The sequence below is a fragment of the Gossypium raimondii genome, chromosome 12 (assembly GCF_025698545.1).
Source record: "Gossypium raimondii isolate GPD5lz chromosome 12, ASM2569854v1, whole genome shotgun sequence".
Classification (NCBI taxonomy): domain Eukaryota; kingdom Viridiplantae; phylum Streptophyta; class Magnoliopsida; order Malvales; family Malvaceae; genus Gossypium; species Gossypium raimondii.
Window position 1 is genome coordinate 3549393 of NC_068576.1, and position 19082 is coordinate 3568474.

The 19082-nt window shown below is 33.9% G+C and overlaps 1 protein-coding gene, 1 long non-coding RNA gene and 1 pseudogene across 2 annotated transcripts; all 3 read right to left on the reverse strand.

Annotated features, from left to right (window-relative positions):
* Nucleotides 1-282: 282 nt before the first annotated feature.
* On the reverse strand, nt 283-1899 carry LOC128035357 (uncharacterized). Its single transcript, XR_008191776.1, has 3 exons — nt 1832-1899; nt 1279-1359; nt 283-600 (listed from the first exon to the last, which is right to left on the reverse strand). It is a non-coding gene; the product is annotated as an uncharacterized LOC128035357 (long non-coding RNA).
* A 1749-nt stretch (nt 1900-3648) lies between these two features.
* LOC105762865 (aureusidin synthase-like) lies at nt 3649-6099 on the reverse strand (annotated as a pseudogene).
* Nucleotides 6100-11011: 4912 nt separating this feature from the next.
* On the reverse strand, nt 11012-13744 carry LOC105762866 (protein RER1A). The gene is made up of 5 exons (XM_012580808.2): nt 13579-13744; nt 12635-13003; nt 11586-11766; nt 11358-11430; nt 11012-11264 (listed from the first exon to the last, which is right to left on the reverse strand). Exons 2-4 carry the CDS (start codon nt 12982-12984, stop codon nt 11377-11379), a joined length of 585 nt encoding a protein of 194 aa, XP_012436262.1. The 5' UTR covers nt 12985-13003; nt 13579-13744; the 3' UTR covers nt 11012-11264; nt 11358-11376.
* Nucleotides 13745-19082: the final 5338 nt, after the last annotated feature.

The window sequence follows — 19082 nt, forward strand, 5'->3', positions numbered from 1 at the left end:
CTCAAAATTTAACTTAGTAAAATACCAAAGAAAACAATGATAGTGTGATAGGCTTGCTGATGATCCCCGAGCTCAGAATACGATTTCAAAATCTATAAAACCGAGGTAAACAAAACACACATAATAAGCTATTAAAGCTTAGTAAGTCATAAGCGAAATTCATATATATATATATTTTATATTAATACTTATTCCATCATTAAGTTAAAATAAACCAAAGATCCTAATATTTTGTATCATATAACGCTTTAAATAAAATCACATTAAATTTTCATATAAACAAACCATATGGCCAAATACACATAAATATTTAGAAAGCCAAATATTCAATAAATCATTATGCCAAAATATGTTTATACTCAAATGGTTAACTCATACTCTATATTTCATTTGAAACTATTATAAATTTAAAAATAATCAACCTACCTTAACACTAATTAAGCAAGTGGCTAACGCATACCTGAATAATTTAGCTTTCTTAACACCTTTATTTGCTTTTACTATTGCTCACATAAGATTTATAGAACATAGAGCCTTGTATAAAACACCGGCATAAAACCTGCTAGGCACAAAGCCTAATACATTTCACCGGCACAAAGCCTGCTAGACATAAAGTCTGAATTAATTCACCGGCATCAAGCCTGCTAGGCATTAAGCCTGAAAATCTCAAATACAAAGATGGTCTTTTCGTATAATTTACAACATTAAAATTCAGTTCAAAGAATTTGTAACCTATATTCGAACCATACACATATGTCTGTAAAATTCATAAATTGAATTCAGCTCAAGAACTTTATAACCTATATTTGAATCACATATGTATATAAAATTCGTACATTAATTTCAGCTCAAGAACTTTAATATATATATATATATATTCAAACCGCATGTATATATATATATATATATATATATATATATATTTCATAATATTAAGTTCAACTCAAAGAACTTGTATCATACATTCAACTATATATATATAATTCATAACTTTAAATTCAACTCATGAAATTAAATCTTACATTCGAACTACATATCCATGTAAATTCTACTATTAGTTTCATATCATTGAACTTAAAGCATACTTTAATTAATATACATGTAATTTATACCATTAATTTTAACCTCCCAAAATCAATTTCTATGTTCGGCTTTCACATAGAAAAATCATCAAGTTTTATTCAATTTATATACTTTTAGTACCAGCTTACTAAATGTATGATAGATATATTTATATAAATTCCAATTTAATAACATTTAAATTGCTATTAGACTTACCTCGGATATCGACGAACACAGTCGACTACTCGACTACTTTTAACTTCCCCCGATCCAATTCCGTTTTCTTCGTTTCTCGATCTAAACATATTAAAAATTAACTATTTTATTCAATAATTCATTTAGTTTAGTCCAAAAAACACAAATGGGCAAATTACCAATTTGCCCCTGACATTTCACACTTTTTACAATTTAGTCTCTATTTCAAAAAATATAAAATTAACAAACTTTCATTGTACCATAGCTTAGCCGAATATTCAATAAGCTCATGTAAGTCCATGCATGACATATATTTCACATTTTAGTCCCTCAATTTACATTTTTCTTAATTTAGTCCTTAATACACATTTTTATTAAAAATTACTAATTAAAACATGAAAAATCTAACAACATATATTTATTTTGCATCATCTAACAACAAAAACAACAAGCTCTCTTCAATGGCATATCACAAAATACACAACCAATTCAAAAATTCAAGCATGGGCTTTAAAGATAACTTAGCAACGATATCAAAAACGTAAAAATTATCAAAAATTAAAACAAAACTAACCTTAAATTAAGCTTGTAAATTGGCCGAACCTAGCTTATGATTTTCTCTTTTTGTTTTCTTTAGTTTCGGTCATAAGAAGATGAAGAATAATGAATTATATTGTGATATAATTTAACATATATTAACATATTACTAGTTTACTTATTTAACCTTTGTTTATAAATTTGTATACCTTATAATACAAGGTCATTCTTGACCAATACCACCCACTTACTTAATAGTGGGCTAATAACCTATTAAGGACTCCATATTAAAAAGGCATTAGCAATTTAACACTTTACACATTAACTAGCCTTTTTATTTTTTTACGCGATCAAGTCCTTTTTCTTTAATTAAGCACTCAAACCATAATATTAATTCACGAAACTTCCACACATGCAAATTCACACATGATAAACACCAAATAAAATACTAAAATATTTTTCAGACTCGGATGTGTGGTCCCGAAACCTCTATTCCGATTAGAGTCAAAACCGGGTTGTTACAATATAGGCTATTAAAATTGAGAGATTGTATTTTTACTATCGTAAAAATATACAACTTAATTTCACCCCTAAAAAAAAAAACAAATTGGCTTCGCTCTTGACTGTCGTCAGGTTGACTTGGTTCTAAAGTATGTTCTAATCATTGATGGGTACTAATCTATCGTATCGATCATCGAATCATCAATTGAAGCTCGTTAGGTGAACTTTAAAAAAAAAACTTAACTCTCAATGACTTAAATAAAAAATCCTCAATAGTTTAGTGATTTAAATGAAGACTTTTAAATAGTTTAATGACCATTTTGTGACATTTTGAAGTTGAGTGATCAAAACGTAAACTTACTGATATAATTTAGTGACTTAGGATGTAATTTACCTAAAAATAACAAAAGATGATAAAAATGTTATTTTTTTAATTTTAATATTTATCATAATTTTTTTAGCAATATATTTATCATAATTAATCACAATAATACTTATTATTTTTATAATTGAAATTTCTTATACAATTGGATTAAAATAATACAACATAATAAGGTAAAGGAAAATATTTGATGCATTGTCAGTGCATAAGTTTCATGTAGAGGTGCTTATGGGCCAGGCGGCCCGGCCCGACCCGACGGTCTACCCCAAATATGAGAGGGTTCAGGTAAAAATATAGGCCCAAAATATGAATTTGGGCAAAAAATGAGGCCCGTTTAGAAAACGGGCTGGGCCTCGGGCACCACTTTTTTGGCCCGGGCCCGGAATATATATAATAAATATATAATTTTTATTTTTTAATTTTAAAAATAAATTTTTGGTGTTTATTAAAAAAATGGGTAGGGCCGGGCTGAACTCGGGCTTAGGAATTTTTCCTCGGGTCGGGCCTGGACAAAATTTCAGGCCCATATTTCGGGCCGGGCTCGGGCGGGCCAAATTTTTTTCTAGGCCCAGCCCGGCCTGGCCCATGAGCACCTCTAGTTCCATGTACCATGAAATGAATAATAATATAATACAATACATCATCATTAAATAAAATTAAACATAGTGGATGACTTATAAATAAATTTTAATAACTTTATTTAAACATAAATAAATAATAATTAATTATAAATAAATTATAAAACCTTAAACCCTAAACTTGATATCCTAAACACTAAATCCAAGATCCTAACCTCTTAAACTCAATTCTCTAAATCCTAGAGTTATTAATATTTATTTATAATGATTATGATTATTTAATTATTTCAAATAAAATTATTAGTAATTATTGACAAGTCTTTTACTATTGGTTTGTTGATATAATTATTTATTGATAATACATAATATTTAGACAATATAAAAAGTAGAAAATAAATTTAATACAATATGTGATTATTATTTTCAGTGCAAAAGGGTCATCATGAAACAAATAATGATGACTCTTGGAAAGATTTTAAAAGAAATAAGCAAAGAAAACAAAACTTAATCGAGAAATATATCAAAATTATTTGATGTACTCCATTCGAACCCCTCCAACTGTTACATTGCTGCAACTTGGTGTTGTTGGTAACAATGTTACCCATATGCTTTCATCTTGGTCGGCTTCCAAATCTTCCAGCACTTCCGACACTCCAAGTTTAAGGTCAATTTTCTTCTTCCCGGCTCCGCCGCCCGGAATGTGAGCGAAGGTCCCTGCAAATTCCCTGAACTTTGGGCTGATCTTGAACTGATCAATCAAGTTTACATACACATCAAACTTAACATATGCATCTCCCTTCACTTCAATCCCGTGCACAACTATGACCTTTTCCTCTTCTTTCTCCTTCTTCCTCCAATGGTTCCTAACCTTTACTGTCAAGCTAGCGTCCAGAGCTCGACCATGAGTATCCAACTCGGAGGACGAAACATGGGTCCTTGACAACATTTCTAATTTGTTCTTCTCTTTCGTTTTCAACATTTGACGAGCTAGTTTTGGTGGGTAAGAAGGCTTGGGACGCATATTCAACCACGGACGGTGAACCTGTTCATAAGAATAACCCAGTTTGATTGTATCCACAACATCACCGACTTTAAACCTCACCAGCCTCAAATTCTCATCATAGAAGTAAAAGAAAGAGTCGAGCCAATCTGGATCTTTGATATCCAATTGTTGTTTATGAGCTTCCCTCCAAACTTCCCATAGGCGATCTATGTTTGCATGGTGTGCGTAGAAAATAGGGTCCTTTGCTGCAGAGTAAAACTTACCCATATCTTCCCTTCCAGGGTTTAAGCTGCTCCCGATCCATGTGTGCAAAGCGTTGTGAGGGGCAAGCTCTATTGTGCCAGGTCCATTACAGTAACCTTCCTTTCCAGCTTTATATGTACACCCCATGAACAGTTGGGTCTTTCTTGCTCCAGACACCATTTGGTTATACATAAATGCAAGATTTATATCTATTTGATCTTCAGGGCTTAGATTTGTGTCCGAAACATAGTTTAAATCCGCCGTTTGTGGTGGAAGATGAGAAACGTCGCGCATTGTATGATAAAAAGATGAACTGTTGTTGGTGTACATATCGGGTATTACCACCCTTGAGGGATGTCCCAAGCCCAATATGGCAAAGCAAACGTTTCGTCTCCGATGAGACTACCGAGGATACGTTCGTGGAAGTATATCATCATTCGATGCCATGGGAAAAACAACCATGTGCGGTGGATACTGAGCGGAGCATTGGAGTTTTGTTGGTCGTAGGCTCCGGTGCAGAAGAGACAGTGCAAGTTTGCCTGACGGGAGAAACTTCGAGGGTCATGGTGTGGTAGCGACTTCATTATGGACAAGGCCTTGTCATATTTAGCGATGTAGTCGACATCGACAGCATGGGCTGGGCGGCGGATTCTTAATGGGGACTGGGGATCGGGAAACTGGAAATCAACGAAGGGCAGCGGTGACTGGAATCCTGGTGGGCAACAATCAACAAGAAGATCCTTACGGCCATAAGATGGATGGCAAGATGTCATGTTTGGTCCTACAGATTTAGTCCCTCTTTTACCCTCTTCAGTGATCACCCCATGCTTGCCCAAACTCCATCCTTCAAGCTTGCCTAGAATCATCTTTGTTAAATCCCTGCATGAACAATGCCTCATTATCTAATTCACTAATAATGCATAAAGTGGATAAAAAAATTAAAAAAAAAAAGCAGTATAAACCCAAAATAATATTCAAATCAAGTGACGTGGAAACAAAGAAAATATGAGTTTATATTTCAAATTAACTGAACCTACCCTGCAAATGGGTATTGAACTTGATTTGATTCAAGGCTCCAAAGAGTGACAGTGAACATGACCAAAAGGAAGGCAAATGTGATGGTGGAAATCCATTTGCATGGTCCCAAAGCCATGGCTAACAGATTCTCAACCTTTGTATCCTCTCAATCTCTGCAATAAGAAATGGGAGAGAAGGAGACAAAGGGTGCTATTACCTCTGCATTCTCTCAATCTCTGCAACAAAACACTGCTTTAAATCGTCCAATTCAAACGCGCGTCAATGTCATTCTCTTAAACCTTATTTAATTACCATGTCAGCAGTCACTACTCGCTATATTCCATTGTTTTCTGCTTCTTTTTCCTCCACGTAGCTCAGAGAAATGTATTCCTGGTCATGAATCCCTGCTGAATTATTCATTTCATTCTCTTCCCTTCCCTTCTAACTTCCTCATGGTAAGTTGCAGCTTGAATAACCAAAGGAATATGGAAAAGGACATGTATGGACAAGGAACCCCCATAAGGCAAGTGGAGTGTGGGACTTTGCCTGTTAATGATATAACCTAGACCCAGCATAAGATATGCTTGGTTAGCTTCATATCAATTAAAAACACCCTATAAATAAGTTTTTTTATATTTTTATTACATTTAAGAAGATTATTCTTTTTGGGGCCTCACAATATTTGAAGACTATTCAATTAATGGCTCACGAGAAAGTTGGAGAGATATAATTAAAAGGATATATTTTACATTAAATGCCCCAAAAATTATAGTTGGTGAAATATAAACCTTTAAATTAATTGCTTTTCATTCAGGAGTTTATGCTACTTAAACATAATACGAAAAGAATTTATGCGTAACAGCCAAAAACAGTGCTGGTTGGTACCATAAATGGTTTCAGCTTCACAAGTCCATTCCATTTCTGAAGGTTGTCATAAAAGCCAACAAGTGATCTTTGCGACCAATAGAGAGCCACGTTTGAAACAGTTAAATTGTAATTAATAATGTCTCTGTCCCTGTTTTTCAATTTCAAAAATTTATTAATAACTTCCAAATTTCTAATTAAATCGATTTGGTATTAATTTTTAAATTAATATTTTAGTCAATTTCTCGTCCGATCGATCGATCCGATTCGATTCAATTCAAACATTATTAATTATTTATGAATTTAAATGATTTATATAAACAAATTAAATGGCTATTAATATACAACAACAATTATTGTCGAGGTATGTTAGTGGAAAGTGGCCACTTTCATTAGTCCTGCCAAAGTCCAACAAACTTATCATATTTGGAGTTGATAATAAATTGAAACAAAATTTTTGGACTTTGAATTATACTAACACTAAATATATGAAAGCCCGACTTTGAAGACTAATCTATTAAACGTGCTTTCCTTGAAGATTGGATTGTATCAACTCAATCAATTACCTCCCTTGAATTGTGGAGAATCAATCGGATTATATTGAAGACATTATTGAAAAGTGTATATCTAATTCGCTTTATATTAGACTTATTAGTATATTACATTTGCTATTTTGTAGATGCTATTTTTAAAAGGTTGCATTGTAATTGATTACTAGTATGCTGTAAGTCTTGAAAACTCTTATATATTGAGAGACTTGTATAAGTTTTGTACAAGAGCATAAAGGAACTTATTTGTTCATTGAGGAACATTTTTTTAAGAGTGCATTGAGAGTGTAAAACAAGTTGCCTAAATTCTCAGGGGGAGAACTTAGAGATGAGTGTTCTAGCCTTTAGGTACAAAAGTGAGCTCTATATACTTGGAGAGTGATAGGCTTTAATTCACTTATTGTATTGTGGATTAAATACAGTGGAATTACTCACTGAGTTAGGCTCCTCAGACATAGGACAATCGAATTGCATAAACAATCCTGTGTGTTGATTGTTCATTTTGATAGTTTGTTTTGCATTACAATCAGACACTTCCACTCAGTAGAATCTGTTTAGGCAATTAACAACATTAAGGTCCAACATTGATGATAAAATGACATTATTATGAGCTTGACAACAATGAATGTCTAAGTAATTCATTTGAATAGTTTTCAAGATTCTCTCAGGAATCTTGTACTTTGATGTTGTTATGGACATATTTGACTTGATTAATCAGAAACTCAACACCTATGGATGTCAATGTTAAGCATGTCTGGTACACATTGAGTTTGACACGTATGAGCATTAAGGTCATGATATCTTACATTTCCAGATCCCCTTCCCCCATTTTGTAAAACAAAAACCAAATATTCATTTTCTTATTTATGTTATGAAAAACATCGTAAATTATTTAGGTCAAAACTATGTTATTATTGTGTTAATTAATTATGGATAGTAAACTTGTAAGTGTTTTCTATAAAATGTTATGCTATTATTATGGTTACAAATTGTTGAATATGGTATATATGGATTGTAAGAAATTTGTATTAATGTGTTTGTTTGCCATTGTAGTAAGTTAGTGTTAAAATTTAAGCATAATATTTATTTTTAATTTTATACCATTTTCCCATTTCGTACTTCTTCATATCTTAAACTTTTCATATATCAAAGGTTGTTCAATTATAATTAAAATTCAAAGATGATTATTGCACTATAACAATATGTGTAGCCAACATGACTAATTGACTCTTAGAACTAATTGACATTACAATGTTGCTACAATATATTTAATGATAAAACATCCTCCACCATTGTCTAAACATAAAGTATCATATAAACTCAAACACATCTTTAAACAATAAAAAGTAATTTTCCATTCATGTTTAAAGCATAAACATAAGCATATTCCAAATAACTTAAAACATTACATGATAATCTTATCTCTTAAGCCTCACTCTTAATAGGCTCCGCTTCATTCTCTTTACTAATCCCGGACATTTTAGATCGATATGGACAATCTTGCATCCTATGCAGACCACAACATAAGAAGCACTTCACTGGCTTCTTCTTATTCTCTCTGACCCTCTTGGCTTCAACAAAACGCACAATCAAACCAAGCCTCATCAATGCTCTGTCTAGCTCATTATCCCTTTCGATGGCAAAAAGCGCAGGTTTCTTTAGACAACCCTTCACCATATGTAGACCATTACAAAAGAAGCATTTCACTAGCCCCTTCAATCTATTGATAGGCTTCCACTTCCCATTAGGTGGTTTCCCATCGTTACCATTCTTACTATTGCCACTATTGTCTTTTCCATCTTCCTTATGGTCTCCCCCATAATTTCTTGTCACTTTGGGCTTCGAAGACTCAAACTTATCTTTCCTCAAACCAAGCTCAATAAAGGATTCTGCCTCAACCACGATTACAGTAAGCTCAGTGATACTTTGTCAAACGCAACTTTTGTTTTGTTCAAGGCTTCAACCCATCTTCAAACTGTTAGAATGCTTCTTTCTCACTCAAGTCAGATATTTGAAGCATCAACTCACTGAAGTCTTCGACATACTCCCGAATAATGCCTTGTTGCGTAAGACAACGCAACTTAGCTCGAGCTTCCTTCTCAGCATACTATAGGTAAAACTGCTTTTTCAGCTACTTTTGGAACTAGGACGTAGGACGTCACCACAAGAGAACAACATCAATAAAATAAACAACAATAGTGTTTACCTTAGAGGCATTAACCTCGATGCCTATCGCATAGAAGTATTTTTTCATCCCCAAAGAAAATTGTCCACCTCTCTTATGGACCTCGTCCTCTCGAACTCTTTTGACTTGGGAACATCCATCCTGTGTTGCTTCGGTCCCGAAGCCAACATCCCATTACCTAAAAAAATTTTACAAATATTGAGCTCCCCCTTGAGCTTCGCCACCTATTCCTTCAAAGTCGTTATCATGGCTTCGAAAGCATCATTTTTCTCTATCAATTTCTCGATCTGATCATCCATGGCGACATGGAAGGTTTCTCTCATCGCATCCTAATTGGAATTGAGATCCCCTGCCACATAGTCCCTAAGCTACACTCTCATAGAGTCAAACTCATTAGTGCATCCCTTAACTACCTTGAGTGTTTCCTTCACACCATTCATGGATTCCTTGAAATTGGTCACCCAACCTTCCAAAGCCAACAACATATTCCTTGATTTGCTATTTTTCCTAAACCTCCCACGGGTCTCCATTGGGACGTTATGTTCATCTCCTCCTTTCATCATCTTAATCGATGCCTTTTAACACTGGCTCAAATACCAACTATCATGGAGTTAGAACTTTCATCTCGCAATTTGTGCGACCCTAGGCGATTTATTGGTTTCAAAATTGCCTAAGTTAGCCTAACTCTCATAAAAGTGAGAATTCTCGCAGAAATTCTCTATGGCACCGAAGCAAAGCGGAAGCAAACTTGAAAGACAAAAGAAGTCACAAACAAACAAAAAGCCACAGAAAAATAGCGCACACCAAGTGTTTGAGTAAATGCTCTCAAAAGTTATCCTATTACTTTGAAGATTTACAACTAAGTTAATACAGATGAGGGGAAGACCTCTATTTATAGTTGAACTCCCTTAAATTCAACGGTACAAATTTATTTACATCAACAATCAATATTTGTGCTTATCTATAATATGAGAGCCCTAAGATATTTAAACTCTACATATTTATCCCTTAAAATTTACATTAATTACCCTTGTAACTCTAGTTTTACTAGTGTTTCAGTGGGCCACCAAGGCTTTAAGTAGATGAGTTTCTCCATATGTTTCCACGAGTCCAGCGAGTTCAAGCGGATCAAATGAACCCCATTTAATGTGTTGACCTCCATGGAACGATTTGTGCATAATAGTCACAGACTTTGATCTGCAGCCCGTGACACTAGAACCCTGCACAAAATACTCTACATTAGTCACCCTCTCAACACATACTCTTTCAATGACGTTGAATCCTTGTGGGAAAAGAAGATTGGCAAGACCCTTGAGAGGACCTATGTTTCTGAAGAACAATTGCTGAAGAACATTCAAGGTTTGTCGTCATACCATGAATTAATTGGTTTTAAGGGCAAGGAATTTGGGTGATTTGACATAACTTAATTGTCTCACATTCTAGTAGAAGCTGCAATTCCCCTGAATGTGATACTGCCAATCTCACACTCGGTTTTTGTCAAAGGAGATCACAAAAACTTCAAAATTGAAGCTTCAGAGCTATACCCAGATGTCAAATATACTACAGTTGAGGAGTACCTTCACCAGTTTGTCTGAATGAAAATAAGGAGATGACGGCATTTTAGGCTTGCTAGTAGCAGTGAATCCTGATGTAAATTGGTCCCTATGATATGCGTATTAGTAAAGAGCAAAGAGCTTAGTTTGCTGTTTGCTGTTTGCTATTGAGATAAGAATAGAATAATTTTGTGCAAATAAATGCCAGGTTGTGAATGAATTGTCAATTGCATTCATTTCTTAATTCATTACAACTACACGTTGAACCAATACTCAAAAACATCATAATAATAGTTAATTTTATCTATAAAAAATTTAAAAAAACGGCAGCAGAAACAGCCTGTGGAAAATGTATTCATTATAATACCCATGGAGTACAAAAGAAAGCTCCTGAAAAGAAATATGATCTTTTGTCACTAATAATTAGTTACTAGTAAGGTAGAAGAGCAGCGGAGAGAAACAATACTATGTTGTACAAATAATATCAAAAACTTCGATCAAATTCTTCATCACCATGAGTATAAACAATGAAGTTTCAATAATGGGGTGTCAGCACTCCTTCACAGGGACAACTTTTGTTTTGCAGTGACTGCATACTAAAAAATCCATAACAGCAGAGGTGAAAATCAGTTATCATGAATTATCATCTGGATGCAACATTGCATTTTTCCACCAGGTCATTTACTTACCCTGTGAACCAACCAAGCTTCAATCCACACGGGAGCCATCGCTACTTGGGGAAGCTTTCTTACCAGTATATTTCTGTCCACAAAGAAAAAAAAAAGATTGTTATCTTTCAAGCAAACATATTGGGAGGTCCCGGTAGCCATTAGAAAATAAAAGTACAAGCAAAAGACACATGCTGACATAGTTGCAATTATAAGAGTAGAAAATATATATATCCGGTTGAAGCTGACCTGCTTCCCAAAGCTGAATGGAATATACTTATATTTGATCATGTGTGCAATCTGACGCCTCATTGTAAGGACAAAGAGAACAATCCAATAACAAAGCAATATAGGCCAAAAGACAGGGACATCAAATACCGAAAAGAAAGTCATGACAAATGCTATGCAGAAAGCCTTGGTCATGGAGTACCTGAAGAAATCACAAAACAGAACTGAGTATTATCCATACTTAAAAACCCTTTCATTAAGACAAAGCCATACAGATCTCAAGCAAGACAAAAAAAGGTCCAAATACATGTCCACACCACTCACTAGTATCACATTTCTATTCTATAAATAGAAAAAACCATACTTAGGAAATAAATAAATAGATAAGAGATTCTACATTCTAATAGTGGAATGCACAAGATCGAGTAATTGACAATGACAAGGTAACAGCTAAATGAAATTGACAGGTAAGAGCAAATGCTTTCAAGCACATTCTCCTGCATTTGCAGAACCAGAGACTTTAATTAGAACATCATTTCTACCAGTTATCGCTTGAGCACATAATGGAATGGTGCTTACAGATAGTCATGCTAGAATTGTTGCACTCAAGCAGCAAGTATGCTAAAGAGATGCTAGGTAAATTGGAAAAGTCTGAATCTTGGAAATAAGTTTGTCCAAGAAAATTTACACTTACATTGCAGTAAGTAAAGACAGGAAAGAAAGCTATACCAAAGCTTTTTAATAATTTCTTTTAACTGCATAGGGATATTTAAAAAGTCAAACACACACGCACAAAAAAAAAAACTAAGACCTTAATTTCAATTGAATACAAGCTAGTACCGCCCACAGCAAAGTAAGACATCTTTAAGTTAATAATATCTCAAATCATGCACTGATATTCCCCAAGTTTCATAAATGATGATTTTGACTTGGCCTAAATGGATAAACCTTGAACAGATTGTTTCCTTAATAAACCAAATCACACACAAAAAGAAACAAACTCCGTAAATTAAATGTTTCTGAAATATATAAAGTGGCTACAAATGAGAAGCCAATAAATTTTCAATTACCAGAACTTAAACTCAGGTAGCCTACGAATAAATGGCTTGAATTCATCTGAACCTTTTGTTGGAAGCAAAGGCCCATCAGTAACTTCAAGTTCGGGATCAACCAGAGGGGACAAAAACCCAATTAGCAAATTCAGCAGGTAGATCCCAAGGCCATACGAAACTATGTAAAATCCTTGAACATAATAGACCCGCAAACAGTAGATAGCTGCTACAACAAGAGTTCCAATCCACCTATATGCTGTATGAGGAGTAGTCTTATCCAGATAATACTGATAGATCCTCCAAGCATCATGCCCCCATTGAGGCAAAGGTGATGCAACTGATGCACTGTCGCCCCCAATTCCCTCCATTCAATATCAACTTCAAATCCTATATCATAGGAGCAGAATCCAATCAATTTAAGCACAGAAATCTATTAAGTTCCCAGATACATATGAATTCGACACTTAATTAAGCACTCCGTTAATTGGAGCATTAATAGCCAAAAATCATCAGATATCACCATGTAAAAGGAAACCCTAACGCTATGTTTGTTTACCAATAAAATTTCAAAAGAGAAAATGGCCAGAATCTCGGAACAGAGAAAAAGAAAACATAAGTCAAACGCAGCAAATAATCAATCACCCATCACCAAAAAACCCAGATAGCAAAAGAACATGAGATCCCAAAACCTTCGCTCAGCTTTCCACCAACCAAACTAGAACCTAAGGCTTGTAAAAAGACCAAAGCATTGCAAACCCAGATCCCCAACTACCAAAACCCCAGATTTACATATAAAAAAATCGTTGATAAAAGACAGAATCAAATATTGACATGAAAAGAACATGATTGAATGCTTAAAAGGGAAAAAAACAAAAGAGTTGAGATCCTTAAAAAGAATCACTACAAAGCTTAAAGAAAACGATCAAAATGATAAAAGATAATGAAGTAGAAAAAAGGGTGACCTGAAAGGACTCTCCGTTGTTAAGCTTTGAACTCGTGAGAAATCGTTTTCTTTTCCTCAGAATCGGGAGCGAGAAACGAGCAGATCTATATGGATTGGAAATGGCCAAATGAATTTTTTTTTTCTCCCAACTTTATAATATATATATATATATATACCACTCATTTATTTTTACCGACAGAGGCGGGTTTTACATTACGGTAATAGTTGTTTGCTCCGCTTTTCGCTTAATTATTCTAAAATTACTATTAAATATACTAAAATTTATCATGCTATTTTTCAAAAACAAAATTGTATTTTAGATTTTTTTTTTGGAAATTTTTAAAAAATCTAAATATTACTTTAGTTAAGATGAAAATCATAATATTTTGGGTGTGAATATATTTTAAAATTTTATATAAAAATAAAAGAATATTTATTCTTGTATATTAATACTAAATTTTTAAGTAAATTTAAGAGTATACAACATGAGTTCACATATAAACTTGAATGCTTAATCCCTCGGTTCACTTATAATCAATAGTGTACAACCCATATATGTTTTTTTTTTTACATAATTCTTAGAATTATTTGTAGCCCCTCCCTACCCAATAAATAGGAGAATAATACATTTCAGCACACTCGAACTCATATTCTCCTACATTGGTAACAATATCTATGTCAATCGAGCAAAGACTTAATCGGCTTGAATTGGCCAATTTTAATCTTTTTACATTTTGAATTTTGAAATTTTAGTTTTGACCTAAAGATAGAAGTTAATTTTATTTGGTTAAATTTAGTTATTAGTCCTATACTATGCGTATAGTTGTAGGTTTAGTTTGTATTCTCCAATTAGATTATTTTAAGTCTCTATTTTTTTTTAATTTTGAAATTTCAATCTTGACACAAATGACAATCGTTAATCTCTTAAGCTGGGTTTTAGTGAGTAATATGTGAAAATAACAAGTTAACATAATATTAGACATATGATAATATGTTTGTCCCATCGATTTTGAAAATAAGAGAACTGAACTTAAATGAATTTAACAGTTATTGTTTGCTAAGGATTGAAATTTTAAAATTTGAAAAATATGGAGACTAAAATGAATAAATTAAAGTACAAGGACTAAATCCATAACTTTTGTAAAGTATAAAGACTAATATTAGAATTTAACCTATTTTCAATGTATATTATCTATAATATATATATAAACACGAAGAAACTTTTGAACTGAAGAGTATATTCTTTGTATATTATTAGACTTTTTCATTTTAAGTATTTTATTAAATAATAAAATTTATCATACTTATAAACAAAAATTATGATCCTATTAAAGATTTTTATTAAATTAGTTTATATAATAAATAAAAATAAATTTTATATTAAATTACTTTATATTTATCAGATAAAAATATTAAAAATAATCATATTACTTTTGTTTTAATTAGCAAATTCTAATTTACCAAAATAGTTTAAAAGACTAATCAGATAATGGTCTGCTACCCTAGCACGCTATTGTCTGTCTTCTCTGGCAAGGTTTTAGGTTTTTTTTGTTTACTGTGGCGGCGGCTATTTTTGATAGTTATTTCTTTTCTTCAATTATTATCTTCAAAGCGTGAAATTTAATCAATCTTTATGGAAGCAGAATTTGCTGGTTTAACTTTTAATGAAGAAGAGGAAGCGATCTTACAAATACAACCTTTTCAAACTCCAGAAACGGAAGAGGGGGTTTTCACCTAGTGGGTTGTTTCCTAACAGCTAGTGTCATCCATTTTTCGACAATGAAAAGCACCATGGCGAACTTGTCGTATCCGGTCAGAGGCGTCCAAATTCTAGATCTAGGGGAACGAAGGTTTTTATTTCAGTTTTTTCATATTATGGATATGGAGAGGGTTTTGAAAGGCTCACCATGGACATTAATAACCATTTGTTGATACTACATACGCTGAGTGGGGGGAAGACCCTTTAAGAGTCCCTTTAATTTTGATGCCCTTTTGGGTTCAGATCCATGATGTTCCTGCAAGTTTCTTCTCTAAGGCTTTGGCAAAGCAATTAGGCGAGTTCTTAGGAACGTTCTTGGAGTATGATGGTGCTAATATGGGGAAGGGATATTAGAATTTTTTACGAGTCAGGATTCAACTGGATGTACGATACCTTCTAAAGAGGAAAAAGCATGTTATGTTTTATGGAAATAGATCATATGTTAGATTCAAATACGAAAGATTGATACTTTTTTATTTCTATTGTGGTTGTTTGGGACTAGCGACTCATTCTGCGAGGCAAAAATGGCACTAGGTGTAGAGACTATTGAGATGGGCTGGGATCTTTCACTATGAGCACAATCTCGAAGAGCCCAAGCACAAAGTAGTGTCTGGTTACGAGAGGGAAAAGAATAAGCAAGGGAAGTCTATAGCAATAGAAATTGGGCATCTGAAAGCAGAATATGGGGTGCGATTAATAATTCTGGAAGTGGGTCTATCATTTATCCCATTTTAGGATTTAATCTGGAAGGGAATTCGCATGCATATTTTAAACGGGCAGGAAATCACTTTGTAATGGACCATGATGCTGAAGAAGAAGTTTTAATAGGAGAGGAGAAGAATAAGAGATACAGAGGAGAGATTGAAGGGTCCATAGTCGGCAAAGAATCCTATAGTTTGGATACAAGAGAGAGGAGAATGGTGAATAGTAATTTTTTTATTATCGGCGGCTGCCAAAAGGCAAGCTGACCTAGAGCAATGAAAATTTTCAGTTAAAATGTTCGTGGTTTGGGGAATCCACGGACAGTGCGACAGTTTCGACATTCACTGAAGATATATAATCCCAAATGGTCTTCTTCATGGAGATAAAAATTAATAGGAGTCAGATGGAAAGAATTCGAAGGAGTTGTGGTTTTCCTAATGGTATTGATGTTGAATCGATTGGATCTAAAGGAGGGTTATGTTTGGCATGGCGTGGAGATGTTAATATTATACTTCTAAGTTTTTCAAAATGACATATTGATGTGGTAATTGAAGACACTGATGAAGGTAACAAGTCGAGATTTACTGGTTTTTATGGCTCTCATTATATGCAGGATAATGATGAATCATGAAATCTTTTAAGACATTTGCGCAATGCTGGGGAGCTTCCATGGTTGGTTTGTGGGGATTTTAATGAAATTATGTATGGATTTGAAAAGAATAGAGGCTTACCTCGAAAAGAAAGATGAATGGAAGCATTTGGCAAGGTGTTGGAAAATTGTAATCTGTTGGATGTAGGTTATTCTGGAAACTGGTTTACTTAGGAGTGAGGAAATTTACAGGAAATGAACATTCAAGAACGCTTAGATAGGGGAGTGTCTACTGAGGAATGGATGGCTTTATTTTCTGAGTCTTTAATTCAACATCTTTCTCATTTTTTTTAGATCATTGTCTATTGTTTATTACTACAAAATGAGAAGACAAAGAGCCACCTAACAAAAGTTTCAAGTTTGAAGCATGGTGGGTTTTGGAGGAATCATTTGCTGAGGAGGTTCGACATATTTGGGATAATTCCATAGGAGATCTACTGAGTAAGTTAGAAAGTGTGAAGAAAGGCTTAGAGAGATGGGCTAATCAAATTCAGGGAAGCAGAAAAGAGAAAAAAGAAGTGTTAACTTCTAAATTGGCAGAATTGTTGGAATCTGAATGGAATGATAAAAATTTGGCTGAACTCACTGACACAAAGATCCAACTTCATTTTTAGATCGAAAAGGATTAGCGTTATTGGGAATAGAGGGCGCGAGTTAATTGGTTGAAACTTGAGGATAGAAATACTGTGTTTTTTCATAAGCAAATGACACAACAACGAATAAGGAATTTTATCCGCAAAATACAATTCGATGATGGTAGGGAAATGGAAGAGGTTCGAAAAATAGAAGTAATTGTTAGATCATATTTCCAGAATTTGTTTTCAATTGGGAGGAAGGGAAATTACGATCATATTGTCAGGAATTGATCGTTGTATATTTGATGAAGACAATTCTAGGTTAACGATGAGATATACTAAGGAGGAGATCCGAGAGGCATTATCAAAATTGAGCCGCACAAAAGCGCCAGGAGAGGACGATTTTTTGGCTTTATTCTATCAGAAGTGTTGGCCAATTATCGGGGAAGATGTTACATCTTTTTGTCTTCAACTACTAAATGGAGGTATGGACATTAGTTCGATCAATAAAACCAATATTGTGATAATACCGAAAATTCCAAACCCTTCAAACATTACTCAATTTAGACCAATTAGTTTATGTAACGTGCTTTACAAATTGATGGCTAAGGTCATCGCTAATCGTCTTCGGGTTGTGGTAGATAAATGTATTGATTTAGCATAAAGTGATTTTGTGCCTGGGAGATTGATTTTTGATAATGTTTTACTGGCTTATGAAATTTTACACACCTTAAAACACAAGAAGGTGGGGAAAAAAGAGTTTATGGCGGTGAAATTGGACATGAGCAAAGCATATGATAGGGTTGAATGGAATTTTGTGAAGGAGATAATGAAGCGAGTGGGTTTTGAGCCAGGTTGGGTTAATTCTTTAATGAAATGAATATCTACAGTTTCGTATTCGGTAGTCTTTAATAGTCATATTGGAGAAACTTTTCACCCTACTAGAAGACTAAAACAGGGTGACCCCGTGAGCCCATTCCTATTTTTATTTTGTGGGAAAGGTCACTATTTTTATTTTGTGGGAAAGGTCTTTTTAGTCTTATGCAGCTTGTAATGAGAGGAAAATAATTAGAGGAGTTAAGGCAAGTAGAAATGGTCCGCAGGTTTCACATCTACGATTGTATTTTGTTTGGGGAGGCTATAGAAAGAGGAGCTCATTCTTTGAAGCAAATTCTGCATAATATGAGATTTATTCTGGTCAATGTGTAAATTATGATAAGTCTATAGTATTTTTTAGTGCTAATACGCAGGAGGGGGAAAGAACAACAATTACCAGTGTACTTGGGGTGCGTAGCTCAAATGATCCAGAACGGTACCTTGGTCATCCCAATATGGTGAAAAGAAGAAAAAATTTGTCTTTTCAAGTCTTGAAGGATAGATTTAAGTAATAAATCGATGACTAGAGTATAAGGCATCTTTCTCAAGGAGAGAAAGTGGTGTTCATAAAGGCTATTCTTCAATCCATCCCAACCTACATTATGGCTTGTTTCTTATAAAATCGATGACTAGAGTATAAGGCATCTTTCTCAAGGAGAGAAAGTGGTGTTCATAAAGGCTATTCTTCAATCCATCCCAACCTACATTATGGCTTGTTTCTTACTCTTTAAATTTTTAGGTGCTGATTTGGAGGATATAATAGCTAAATTCTGGTGGCAAAAAAGTCGAGGTAGAAAAGGTATTCATTGGTGTGCTTGGCTATGTTCATTAAAAGAAGATGGTGGCCCAGGTTTCCGAAATCTTGACAAATTTAATATTGCGTTATTAGCCAAGCAGGGCTGGCGTCTTATTAATTTTCCCAATTCTTTGTTAGCCCGAGTTTTGAAAGCACAATATTATCC

What these genes read in the sequence shown, in the direction of transcription:
- LOC105762866 (XM_012580808.2), bottom strand. Translation starts at nt 12,984, where the DNA reads ATGGAGGGAATTGGGGGCGACAGTGCATCAGTTGCATCACCTTTGCCT. An exon ending in CTACCTGAGTTTAAGTTCTG is followed by an intron (nt 11,767 to 12,634) that starts GTAATTGAAAAT and finishes TGATTTCTTCAG; the next exon opens with GTACTCCATGACCAAGGCTT. An exon ending in CATTCAGCTTTGGGAAGCAG is followed by an intron (nt 11,431 to 11,585) that starts GTCAGCTTCAAC and finishes CTTTGTGGACAG; the next exon opens with AAATATACTGGTAAGAAAGC.